Source organism: Podarcis muralis, chromosome 18, assembly GCF_964188315.1.
Source record: "Podarcis muralis chromosome 18, rPodMur119.hap1.1, whole genome shotgun sequence".
Classification (NCBI taxonomy): Eukaryota; Metazoa; Chordata; class Lepidosauria; order Squamata; family Lacertidae; genus Podarcis; species Podarcis muralis.
Genome location: NC_135672.1, coordinates 7,581,316 through 7,594,959, shown reverse-complemented (window position 1 = coordinate 7,594,959; position 13,644 = coordinate 7,581,316). Strand labels below are relative to the sequence as shown.

Below are 13,644 nucleotides of genomic sequence, written 5' to 3'. Positions count from 1 at the left end.
TTCCCCCCAAAAAACTAGGTGCATCCTATGGGACGAAAAATACGGTAATTCAAAAGCACCCATTCTTCAGCGATCAGCCTTCTTTATGGTCCAGCTCTCACTTCCATACATCACTACTGGGAAAACCATAGCTTTAACTATACGGGCCTTTGTTGGCAAGGTGATGTCTCTGCTTTTTAAGATGCTGTCTAGGTTTGTCATTGCTTTTCTCCCAAGAAGCAGGTGTCTTAATTTTGTGACAGCTGTCACTATCTGCAGTGATCATGGAGCCCAAGAAAGTAAAATCTCTCACTGCCTCCATTTCTTCCCCTTCTATTTGCCAGGAGGTGATGGGACCAGTGGCCATGCTCTTCGTTTTTTTTTATGTTGAGCTTCAGATCATATTTTGCACTCTCCTCTTTTACCCTCATTAAGAGGTTTTTTAATTCCTCCTCACTTTTTGCCATCCAAGTTGTGTCATCTGCATATCTGAGGTTGTTGATATTTCTTCCGGCTATCTTAATTCCAGTTTGGGATTCATCCAGTCCAGCCTTTCGCATGAGGAAATGGAAATGGGGTAGAGGAAGTCAAAAAGTGAGTTGAAGGCAAGGACCATACCACAGAGGTAGAGCATCTCTGACTTGCATACAGAAGGTCCTGGGTTCAGGCTTCAGGTCGGGCTGAAATCCTATGCTTCTGCTACCAGTCAGGACAATATTGAGCCAGATAGACCAATAGTCTGACTCAGTACAAGGTAGCTTTATAGGTTCCTAAGAGAGGATTATGTGGGAAATGCTTGTCTAGAGAGTTGTCATGAGTGTGATGAAGGGTTAGCTTTGGCAGAGGGGCTGGGTACATTGAAGAGGGTTGCCTTGGAGCGAGAATCGTTTCCAGGGATCCAAATGTAGGCTTTGCATTCCGACTTCAGAGAATCAGATTTTCTGGGGGAGGCAGTTGGTGTAGAAAGTGAGATCTGATCAGGAAGCCCAGGCAATGGAGTTGAGGGCTGCTTCTTAGGAAGAATAAATTTGACCTGGGCAGAAGAGCTGCTGCTGCTATGGGAATGTCAGAATGCACCCTTAATGCACAAAACACACAAGGAGGGTGTGGGCAGTTGGGCAAGAAAAGGGGGGTAAAAGGCGCTCTCTCCAAAGCAGCTTTCCTTCACCACAATACGTAACGTAGGATCGCCTTTACACCTTCATGCCATCGTTAGAGAGTGGGTTGCAACTCAGCGCACTTAGCTGGAGAGAGATCGCTGTGTTTCCTTACATGTTGTCTTGCTAGATAAGCCCCTTCAGGAATACTACCAAATAAGTTGATGGTGCTTCAGTTTCCTAGGAGTCAGCACTGAATACTTAGAAGCCAGTCTCACATAGTGAAAATCCCTAGACTCTGGCACCACAGTTTTGAGGGTCGTGACAACGTAAGAGTGATTTGCCATGGTAGTTTATGTGCAGGGCCCAGGGGACTATTATAGCTCAGTTGGTTAGCATGTGGTGCTGATAACGGCAAGGTTGCAGGTTCGATCCCTGTATGGGGCAGCTGCACATTTCTGCATTGCAGGGGGTTGGGATCCTCAGGGTCCATTCCAACTCTGTCGAAGTTAAGTTAAAAAGATTAATCTATGGCCAGCAAATAGTCTCACTTCTCAGGCTTTGGTAGAAGCAGCGGGACCGACTGGGAATCCTAGGAGACTCAACAGTTTCCCCCCGTCTTTCCTTGAAGAGCACATCTTGTTGACCTCCAGAAGAAACTGGAAGAACTGGAACTGGATGAGCAGCAGAAGAAACGGTTGGAGGCTTTTCTCACCCAGAAGGCCAAAGTTGGAGAGCTGAAAGATGATGATTTCGAGAGGATTTCTGAGCTGGGAGCCGGTAATGGTGGAGTGGTCACCAAAGTACAACACAAACCCTCAGGGCTAATCATGGCACGGAAGGTGAGGAGGAGGAGGAGGGTGATGTCTCATCCGGTGTGACCAAATGTTTGGGGGCATCTGCAGAGGTGGCAAGAAACAGTTGAGCCATAGCCAGTAAATCTGTGATGAGAATTCTGTGGGGGCGAGCCAAATCTAGCAGGCATGTGGCCTGAGCTGTCACTAGCCACCTCATTTAATGCACCTTGGTTCAAGAGCAGCTTAGTTTATAAACAACTTGGATTAAGAACGCTGCAGACCCGGAAGTAGGTGTTTTGGTTTGTGAACTTTGCCTTGGAAGCAGAACACGTTGAGTGTGTTCCATTTGTAAACTGAGTCTCCAGCTGCTATGGGAAAGCACGCCTTGGTTTAAGAACACTTTGGTTTAAGAATGGACTTCCAGAACGGATTAAGTTCATAAACCAAGGTACCACTGTATTAAAGCTTCTTGGCTAGCTTGAAAAAGATTTGAATTTGTATCTTTCTAGTGTCTTTAATCAGTTTGTTTGTTCGCTGTACAGCCCCCCCCCCCCATCAGTGGAGCACATATAAGCCTCCCGTTATGCCCCTGTTCTGCCTACTTCTGGGTCCAAAAGGACCCATGTGCCAGCATTTGCGTGTCAATTAGATGCACCTATAATGGTCGCCTTCTGTATATATATTGCATCCCCCCCCCCCCAAAAAAATGAGCTTGCCTTCCTTGGTTCGCCTTCCTTGAGTTTGTCTTCTCTGCAATCTCATGGAATATGTTTGGCTGAGATAAGAGTGAGTGGCTCACTTCATAGCTGGGTGGGGACTTGAATGCAGACCTGGTCTGACACTTTAACTTCTTGTCCTGTTTTCTTTTACACACACACCTGTCTCTAAATTCAGGTAGGTAGCCATGTTGGTCTGACGCAGTTGAAATAAAAATAAATAAATTGTCCAGTAGCACCTTAGAGACCAACTAAGTTTGTTCTGGGTATAACATGCACACGAAACCTCATACCTTAGTTGGTCTCTTAAGGTGCCACTGGACATTTTTTTATTTACCTGTCTCTAAAAATTGCCATGACACGTTTGGTGCAATACAGCCAATACACTTTCCCCCCCATCAGTCCTCCTTCAGTTTGTTGGCTTTCCCCCCCGTGATGAACCATTCCTGAAACAACTTATAGTCTCCCCCTCTTCTTCCCACGGTTGGTCATGTTCAGCTGTCTAAAAAAAAAAGGGGCTGGAGTTTCTCCTTAAAGTGCCTTTGGGTGGCAATATGGAAGTAGTTTCTGATGCAGCCTTTTATCCCCTTTGTTCCTTCATTCCCCACCCCCTCCCTCTTCTCCCCACAGCTGATTCACCTGGAGATCAAACCTGCCATCCGAAACCAGATAATCCGCGAGCTCCAGGTGCTTCACGAGTGTAACTCTCCATACATTGTGGGTTTCTATGGCGCCTTCTACAGCGATGGGGAGATAAGCATCTGCATGGAGCATATGGTAAATCAGCATAGTTTTTCTTTCCCTCCTTCTTAAGCAAGACACATACCCTGTTCAGCACTAGTCAGAGCAACAACCTCTGACTGTAGCTAATCCTTCCATCTAGGACAGGGGTCTGCAACCCGCGGCTCCGGAGCCGCATGTGGCTCTTTTACACCTTTGCTGCGGCTCCGGGGCGGATACCAGCAAGGGGAGGAGGCGCATTGTGCGCCCCGACACTCCCCACTGTGGCGGGCGCTGTACTGGCTGTGACGTCACATGGGGGGTGGTGCGTGCATTAGTCACGCACCGTCCGACGTCACCTTCCCGCCCCCCCACTACATTGTAAGGGGCATGTACGCTGGTCACTGCACTGAAAGGGGGCATGTACGCTGGTCACTGTTTTGAAGGGGAGTGAATAACACACACACACACAAAAAGGTAACTTGTTAATTTAACGTTTATTTCTATGAGGAGGAGTAATTCTGAGGGGTCAAACAAAGAAATAATTTTTAAAAAAGTGACAAAAAAGTTATTTTTATAATGGCGAGTTTTGCGGCTCCCAGGTTTTTTTTCTTCGGAAACGGGTCCAAGCGGCTCTTTTTGTCTTAAAGGTTGCAGACCCCTGATCTAGGACATGCAGAAGCAGCATAACGTTCTTGCATTGAATGTGTAGCAATTCTTGTGTTTTCCTCTGAGTTTCTGCATTGGCCGCTTGTTGCCTGCCTGGCACTCCATGTCTTTTAAAAAAATTCTGCTCTTAATTATATAACCCTGAAGGTGTTCCTAGTGCGGGTGGGGGGGGGGGAGGAATTAAAATCCTAGCTGCCAGCACCGTGTTATTTTTCTAGAAGCAAGCCTTGCGCAGAATGAAGACAATGTCTCTGATTCGCAGACACCAGCAATAACCTTGGGGGGCTAAATAGGGGCCAGTGTGTTTTCCAGTCATGACTCTTGCTTATACCTGTAATCAGGTTCTTTCGCCACTTGATCAAGCCATATCTTTCCCCCTTCTTGCAAAAGTCTTGGGAGCCTTGTGGGAGTGGCTATTCACATATGAACCTCCCTGATGCTTAAGGTCAGCTGGGGAGGCCCTAATTCAAGTTCCAGCTTGTTCAGAGACCAGATCAGTTTCCGCAAGAAGTGGCGTCTTCTCAAATTGCCATTTCAGAGGTTTGGAATGCACTTCTGTGAGCTGTATTTGTGATCTCTCAATACATTCTGCAGACAAGAGCGAACTTCACCTTGTCAACTTTTTTTGTGTGAACTGTGGTTATGGCCAATATCTTACTTTATGTCAGCTGGTCTCTTTTCCTCTGAGTTTAGGATGGAGGTTCCCTAGATCAGGTTTTGAAAGAAGCCAAGAGAATTCCTGAGGATATCTTGGGGAAAGTCAGCATAGCGGTGAGTATGCTGTTGCCTTCCTCTTTAAAAAATAATAATAAGCTTGTTTAAAGAAAATAGGCTCAGCTTGGTTCAATAGAACACTTGGAAATGGATTTGTTTCCCGGTAGACTGGCCTCAGAAATCTCTAGCAGGAACCCTCCATGATTCATGTGAATGCCCCCCCCCCCCCAGCATCTTCTCCGTTTTTTGTTTCTCCTTCCATTAGATGTCCTTTCTGCCTTCTCCCCTTTGGAAATTCAGTGTTTTTATGCAGCCTTTTTAGGGCACTTTCTTGGGGACTGACACTTTACCCTCTACAGCAGGCACGTCCAACAGGCTCCCCTAAGCTCAACATTTTTGCCCTGAACCCCCCCAAAACGGGGCTTTCCTCCTCCCTAAAGAAAGCTCAACTTTGACCTGAACCCTAAAAAGGGGGTAGATCACTGCCAGTCTTTAACTGGAAGCACCTGCGGCTAATCGGAAGCCACGTCGGACGTTCAGCTTCCCAAAATAGTTCGCAAACCGGAACAGTCACTTCCAGGTTTGCGGCGTTTGGGAGCCAAAATGTTTGAGAACTAAGCTGTTCAAAAACCAAAGTACAATTGTATTAGCAGCTCAGTTCTGATGAAGTAGAGAAGGATAACAATTCTCTCCCCCCCCCTTGCTTACAGGGTGTCTAAAAAATAACCAGTTGCCTTCGTACTTCTTCTCTAAATGAAAGGCGTTGCATGATTTCTTTTAACAATAATTAATAACCACTTTTCAGGAACAAAAGTTCATCGAGTTTCTCGGCTGCTCTTCCTTACCTTAAACTGTTGATGGTTTTGAGGGCTCCCTCCTTTAACATGGAAGAGAACTTCCCCAAATGGAGGGGGGAAATTGCCTTTATCAAATGTCAGTCCTGCTCAAGATTAGGCCCATTTGATGGACATGACTAATTTGGCTCCATTAATTTCAATGGTGAGTGTCAGTCAATCAAGTGGATTAGGCGACCAAAGGCAGGTTATAGTCAAAGGAGAACAAAAAATAGGCAATGATGGATGAAAAAGCAGGGCAATTGTTGAGGTGGCAAGACCCAAGCATAGATCTATAGTGGAGGCTCAGAGAAACGTAAGTTCCCGTGAAAGGTTCTGGCCCAAACAGAATGAAATGAGGGGGGAGGAATGGGGAAGGAGCAGAAACATCAAATACGTCTGCCCCCTCAAGCCCCACTCAAAATTTTGGCGTGGGGACCTGAACATAATTGGATCTGGTTATTTCTGGACCAGCCAGTATGGTGAGAGGGAACCAGTCAGTCCATGAAGGAAGAAAAGGTGTTGCAGTCTCCCTTCCTCTTTTGCAATCTGTTGCATTGGCCAACACTTGGCAGCCTTTGTCTTCCTTGATCCAGAAGAGCCTGATTTCCACCTTGCAAAGCCTTCAGCTTTCCAAATCCTCAGGGCGCCCTGACCTTTCCCTTCTCCTCTCTTCCCCTTTCCCCACCTCCCCCGCCCCATCACCAGGTTCTGCGAGGATTGGCCTACTTACGAGAGAAGCACCAGATCATGCACAGAGGTGAGTGAGCAGCTGGGAAAGCTCTGCGAGGGTCTTTTGTGCCGAGGGAACCCAGATTCCACAAGCGCAGTGGACATACGTAGACTTGGTTTCAACGCTTACTGCGTTTCAAGGCGCTGACTTTGCAAACCACTCTCTTTCTGGAGCTCCATTTTGGCTTGAGTCGGACTTGGAAACAACCAAGCAAGCACCGTCGTGCCAGAACATGCCAAGGATTCCTTGGTTACACCCCACTTGCTCTCTACGGTTAACAGACAGGAGGGTATCTGAATTCCACATGCTGCAGCGAGGCTCCTCCCGGGGTCTTTGCCATGGGAGCATATTCACCCAGTGCTTTTCAAGCTGCACTGACTCCCGGTGGAGTACAGGGTCAGATTTAAGGTGCTGCTTTTGACCTTTAAAGCCCTTCACGGCCTAGGACCCTCGTACCTACGGGACTGCCTCACCTAGTATGCCCCACGGAGAGCCTCAAGGTCCATAACTAGCAATACCCTAGTGGTCCCGGGCCCTAAGGAAGTTAGATTGGCTTCAACCAGAGCCAGGGCCTTTTCAACTCTGGCCCCGGTCTGGCAGAACGCTCTGCCTCGTGAGACCAGGGCCCTGCAGGATCTGATTTCTTTCCGCAGGGCCTGTAAGACAGAGTTGTTCCACCTGGCCTTTGGCTTGGAGGCAATTTGATTCCCTCCCTCCCTCTCTTTCTTTTGTTTTGCTCCAGCCGTATGTGTGATTCGAACACCGCCAGTACTACCATGAGTGATGGGTTGAGGTGCAGTTGCCAGGAGGCCATACTGATTGGCAGCACCTCTCAAAGGCCTCTCTCCCACCCCCAGCCACTTTCCATGCTGAGTTGCTGGGTGTTTATCTTTGAAAAGGCCCTGGTTGCTTTGCAGGACTTCAGTGCTTCCAAAATTCAATCAGACGCAGCCTTCCTAGGTGTGCTGCTGCCCTCCAGGTGTTACCGGACTCCAACTTCCATCAACCCCAGCTAACTTTGCCAATGGACAGAGATGATGGGAGAAGTAGTCTGACAACACCATGGAGAGCACCATGTTGGAGAAAATTGCAGAATAGCCATGGTGGCTAGGAAATTGCATTCATTCATTCGTTTTCATTAAAAACCAAAACAGAAAGCTGAATGCTCTGAGGGTGTGTAGAACCTTCACTAAGGGCTGCCCCCATTGCTTGAATTGCACACACTCTGACATTTCCCCTCCTTTCAGCCTTTTCTCTCAAAAATCTATTTTCAGATGTGAAGCCTTCTAACATCCTGGTGAATTCCCGGGGAGAGATTAAGCTCTGTGATTTTGGAGTCAGCGGCCAGCTGATCGACTCCATGGCGAATTCCTTCGTGGGCACTCGTTCCTATATGTCGGTAGGTCCCTTTGCTATGTTTGTTGTGCCACCTTTGGTTGTGTGTGTGTGTGTGTGTTTTGCATCAGAAGTGGGTGGCTCCTAAGGTGATACATTTGAGCAGCACCCAGTTGGGGGCTTGGAGAACCGGCGGCCCCCGCCGAGTGGCATTAGACTCCCATCAGCCCTAGTCCAGCCCAGCCCAGTGGACAGGGATAATAGGAGTCGCAGTCTGAAAACATCTGGATGGCCACTGCTGCTCCATCCGTGATGTGTTGTCTTACAACTGTTAATACCATGCTTATGACGGTTAATACCATGCTGCAGATACTGGGTACATTTTCATTCTCGGGTATCACTTTATTAAATTACCGTATTTTTTGTTCTATAAGACGCACCAGACCAGAAGACGCACCTAGTTTTTGGAGGAGGAAAACAAGAAAAAAAATATTCTGAATCTCAGAAGCCAGAACAGCAAGAGGGATCTCTGCACAGTGAAAGCAGCAATCCCTCTTGCTGTTCTGGCTTCTGGGATAGCTGCGCAGCCTTCATTCACTCCATAGGACGCGCACACATTTCCCCTTACTTTTTAGGAGGGAAAAAGTGAGTCTTATAGAGCAAAAAATACCGTATATACTTAACGTATGAAGACCTTGGTATGGGCCAAGAAAGTTTGATGACTGTAAAGTCCAACTAATGGTCCAAAAAAACCCCCAAACTCTAGTATTTATGTTTTTAAGCTTTTCTCCCCGATCCAAATGGGCTGTGGATTCCCTGGCTGTGGATTTTATTTTCATAAGGACTTTTTGAGAATTGAGAAAGATCTGTGGAAGCCCCGTGGTGTTTATAGTTTACTGTAGGTGAAGATGGTCAAAGTTTGTCAGCTCAAGGCTGTCTAATAAATGGCAGGTAAGTTCATCCGGAATGAATACGATGGTACTAAAACAGAGGTGGTGAAACAACAGCAAAGCGTGGCTTGGATGGACAGTTGACCCACAGGGGTTCGGTTTCAAGGGTAATATATATGCACGAAAATCGTGTGAACCCAAAATTGTGTTACCATAATTGGAGCCACCCCATGGCTAGCCAGTTTATCTTCTATAAAGCAGATGGTGATGGGGAGGAGAGAAAGAGAATCTTTGGCAGCCCCAGAGCTGCTTGGCATTACAAAAACAGGTATTAAGCTCCTGGCTTTGCTTCCTGCGCTAGGCATGCCATCTCTGCTACTGCTGGGGGTGCTCTCTCGAGATCGCGCAGGATAATCCAACTTCCCACAGGTGCACCCTCACCTTCCCCACATGTCGTTAGAATCACGCAAGTTAAAATACGCTTAGGATGCGGGCATACTGTATTGGCGGGGAGAAGAGAGCCATATTTAAGAACACTTGCCACTGGTTACATTGCAATAAGCAGAAACAACATTCTGCTGAGGAATACAAATAGTACCTCCAACGTTAGTGATGGACTATGCAAAGTAAGAGGTTCTTCACTGACCACTTGGGGGGTAAAATTAAACGTGCTGATCCCAAACTGTAGTACAGTTCCCATTCTTGATATTTGCTTCCGCAAAGGAAAAAGAAGAAAGGAGGTCTGTCTATGATGATGGGTTCCTTATTTGGCTGGTGATCTCTTCTGCCTTTTTTCAGGCATTGCAATTCTGAAAGCCCGGGGCCGCCGTAATTCCAAAATTCTTCTTTTATTTCTCAAGGTCGCCCACTCCTTCATCCGGACTAGGCAACAGGCTGCAAAGTACCATTTCAGGTCAGGCTTCAGGTTGGTTGTGGTTCAAGCCCGAACTAACCCACCTCTCTTGTTTTGACCGCTTGCAGCCTGAGCGCTTACAAGGTACTCACTATTCGGTCCAGTCTGATATCTGGAGCATGGGCCTCTCTCTGGTGGAGCTGTCGATTGGAAGGTATCCCATCCCTCCGCCAGACGCCAAGGAACTGGAAGCGATATTCGGCCGCCCCGTGTTCGATGGGGCAGAAGGGGAATCCCACAGCATCTCACCACGGCCCAGGCCCCCAGGACGCCCTGTTAGCGGTAAGCGTTGCATGAGGACAAGGGGCGGGGGGGGGGGGGAGAGGTGTTGTTGACGGTCAGGTTTTAGCCACTGGGATTTGTTTCCCAGTTCGGGGTGCCAGAGCGAAACTGGGTCTGATTGCTCTAGGTTAGCGTTGCCAAGTTAATTTGGACCAGACGAAGGAGCCCTGACAGTGGCCTCCCGAAAACCTCTGTGAATGCTCACGAGAGGTCTTGAGGCAGTTTGGTGTATTGGTTAGAGCAGGTGTGGGGAGCATCTACCCCTCCCCAGTGTTGCTATATTATTATTATTATTTACTGGATTTATATACAGTGGTACCTCAGGTTACATACGCTTCAGGTTACTTACGCTTCAGGTTACAGACTCTGCTAACCCAGAAATAGTGCTTCAGGTTAAGAACTTTGCATCAGGATGAGAACAGAAATCGTGCTCTGGTGGCGCGGCGGCAGCAGGAGGCCCCATTAGCTAAAGTGGTGCCTCAGGTTAAGAACAGTTTCAGGTTAAGAACGGACCTCTGGAACGAATTAAGTACTTAACCTGAGGTACTACTGTACTGCCCTATACCCAGGGGTCTCCGGGCGGTTCGCAGAATAAAATCAAGGTATAAAACCACAATAATAAAAATAAAAACAACAACCCAATAGCACCCCCTCCCTCAAAAAAACACATTTTGAAGGGGCATAGGATGTAAATCGGATCAACCAAGGGCCTGGTTAAAAAGGAACGTTTTTGCCTGGCGCCTAAAGGTGTATAATGAAGGCGCCAGGCGAACTTCCCTGGGGAGAGCATTCCACAGATGGGGAGCCACTGCAGAGAAGGCCCCGTTCTCGTGTTGCCACCCTCTGAACCTCTCAAGGAGGAGGCACCTGAAGGAGAGCATCGGAAGATGATCTGGGTAGGTTCATCTGGAAAGAGGCGGTCTTTGAGGTATTGTGGTCCTGAGCCATTTCAGGCTTTATAGGTCAAAACCAGCAATTTGAATTGGGCCCGGAAACTAACCGGTAGCCAGTGCAGTTGGACCAGGATCGGTGTAATATGGTCAAACTCTCTTGCTCCGGTGAGCAACCTGGCCGCTGAATTCTGCACCACCTGAAATTTCCGAACTGTCTTTAGAGGCAGCCCTATGTATAATGCATTGCAGTAATCTACAGTGGTACCTCACAAGACGAATGCCTCGCAAGACAAAAAACTCGCTAGACGAAAGGGTTTTTTGTTTTTTGAGCTGCTTCGCAAGACGATTTTCCCTATGGGCTTGCTTCGCAAGACGGAAACGTCTTGCAAGTTTGTTTCCTTTTTCTTAACACCGTTAATACAGTTGCGACTTGGACTTCGAGGAGCAACTCATAGCACGCGGTGTGGTAGCCTTTTTTGAGGTTTTTAAAGACTTTGGTGATTTTTGAAGCTTTTCCCAAAACTTTCCTGACACCGTGCTTCGCAAGACGAAAAAAACCGCAAGACGACAAAACTCGCGGAACGAATTAATTTCGTCTTGCGAGGCACCACTGTAGATTGCTATTCCCACCCTGGACTGATGGAAGTTGTAGCAACACCTGGGGGGCAATAAACCTCCAATCAGCCATAAAGGTCACTGGGTGACTTTTGGCCCATCACTATCTTTTATCCTAAACTACGTAAAAGTGGAGGAAGAATGAGATCCTTGAAAGAAAGCCAAAATATAAATGTATTAATGGTAGAGGTAGCTTGCCCCCGTCGCCCCTAATACCTGGTAATAGGAACTCCCTGTCCTCAAGCATAGGGGGTTGTATCCAGCTAACTCCGAGACAGAGTCGATCTCTTGAAATTAATGGACCTAAATTAGCCATGTCCATTAAAACTGAGTGAATCTGTTCTGAGTAGCCATGAATAGAAGGAATAGGTCTAATTTAAACGTGCCTTGAGGGCTTTTTTAAATAGTCTGCTCCGCTCCCGAAACGGACGCTGCACACAAATATTATAGCAACCACAAATCATAAAAGGGTATAATGTGTGCCGCTTGCTTCAGTAAATTCAGATTTAAAAGATCAAGAGTGATTTAATACTCAAAAGCCGACCACAGTTACCTGTGCCGGAGGGAATTTTGCGGGCCTTCGTGTACGGATCTTAACCACTGGCTAGAGTCACTTCCAAAATTTCCTTTCCTTAATGGTTGTGCAAACAAAGTTGCCAATTAGGCAGCTCTTTAAGTGTAAATGTACATCGCTTGATTAGCCAGGAGAGAGCTTGGTTTGGGTATGCTTCCAATTGAGACAAACCCATGCAATATAATGCATCATCGTAATCATTATTAATTGGCTTATTTATATGCCACATTCTTCTACAGACCTCTCTCGTGTTTCCTCTTGGCCTTTTCCCTGCCAGCACTTGGGGGGGTGGTGGATTGTATGTCCCTGTCAAGGTAGTATTTTAAGACTCCTGCGCAGCGCATCGTTTGTAAGATTTCATCCCAAAGGGTGTGTATGAGAGAGGCTAGGACCACCTCCAATTAGACAAAGAGCGAACGCAATTTGGGTTGCAGCCAAAGCCTTATACAGTGGTACCTCGGGTTACAGACGCTTCAGGTTGCAGACTCCGCTAACCCAGAAATAGTACCTCGGGTTAAGAACTTTGCTTCAGGATGAGAACAGAAATCGCGCAGCGGTGACAGCGGGAGGCCCCATTAGCTAAAGTAGTGCCTCAGGTTAAGAACAGTTTCAGGTTAAGAATGGACCTCCGGAACGAATTTAAGTTCTTAACCCGAGGTACCACTGTAGTTCCGCTTCTGCAGTGCGACTCCACCTTCTTCTCTTTCCCCTGCGCAGCCCTCCGATCCGCTCTGGGGGGTCTCCCCACCCTTCAGAAAAGATACTGAGGGTGCCAGGTGGCACACACACACACACACACACACACCCCTCATTCAGGGGAGAGGAGGGGAAAGTTCAATTGCAGAAGACCGCTGTTCCAGAACTGCAGTGTTCAATGCAACCCTCTTATTCCACACCGTCATAGAGTAGGAGAGCTTGGGGGGGGGTCATATCTGACAACCAATATGCCTCTTTGGTTTCAGATGGCACAAGGGTAGGTAAAGGTAAAGGGACCCCTGACCATTAGGTCCATTTGTGACCGACTCTGGGGTTGCGGCGCTCATCTCGCTTTACTAGCCGAGAGAGCTGGCGTCCAGCTTCCAGGTCATGTGGCAAGCAGGACTAAGCCGCTTCTGGCGAACCAGAGCAGCGCACGGAAACACCGTTTACCTTCCCGCTGGAGCGGTACCTATTGATCTACTTGCACTTTGACGTGCTTTCGAACTGCTAGGTTGGCAGGAGCAGGGACCGAGCAACGGGAGTTCACCCCGTCGCCGGGATTGGAACCGCCAACCTTCTGGTCGGCAAGTCCTAGGCTCTGTGGTTTAACCCACAGCGCCACCCTTCATGGGTAGGTAGATTAGTCTAAAAAAGGGGCCAGCAAGTTTTTTCCTCAGGGGGCTGGTCCACTGTCCCTCAGACCTTGTGGAGGGCTGGACTATTTTTTAAAAAGCTGAATTCCTGTGCACACTGCGAGGGGGGCAACTAGTCCTCCTCCTCACCCACCCCCAGCCACCTTCTCGGTTTGCCGTCTGCCTCATTCACTGAAGGGCTGGCGGTGGTGGCATATCCATTTAGCGTTCTCCCAATTTTCTTACCCCACAGCCCCCAGTACACATCATCTCTCTTACTACACCCTCATCCAGCCAGGCAGCAAAAGCCTTGTGTGCGTTGTGACATGTGCTTGGTGACGGGGAGCTGTTAAGCAGCGCAGCTTTCCCAAGTGCGCTGTCCCCAGGAGAAAGCTGTATGGTTTGTGTCCATACATAGCACATACCGTATTTTTCGCACTATAGGACGCACTTTTTCCCCTCCAAAAATGAAGGGGAAATGTGTGTGCGTCCTATGGTGCGAATGCAGGCTTTTGCTGAAGCCTGGAGAGCGAGAGGGGTCCGTGCGCACCGA

The 13,644-nt window shown here is 47.9% G+C and overlaps 1 protein-coding gene across 1 annotated transcript in view; it reads left to right on the top strand.

Annotated features, from left to right (window-relative positions):
* Positions 1 to 13,644, top strand: part of MAP2K2 (mitogen-activated protein kinase kinase 2) — a 36,034-nt gene that overhangs the window by 10,380 nt on the left and 12,010 nt on the right. The window contains exons 2-7 of the mRNA XM_028713290.2: positions 1,708 to 1,918; positions 3,220 to 3,366; positions 4,672 to 4,749; positions 6,234 to 6,285; positions 7,533 to 7,657; positions 9,465 to 9,678. Coding sequence (XP_028569123.1) covers positions 1,708 to 1,918; positions 3,220 to 3,366; positions 4,672 to 4,749; positions 6,234 to 6,285; positions 7,533 to 7,657; positions 9,465 to 9,678 — 827 coding nt within the window. The remainder of the gene's footprint in view (positions 1 to 1,707; positions 1,919 to 3,219; positions 3,367 to 4,671; positions 4,750 to 6,233; positions 6,286 to 7,532; positions 7,658 to 9,464; positions 9,679 to 13,644) is intronic.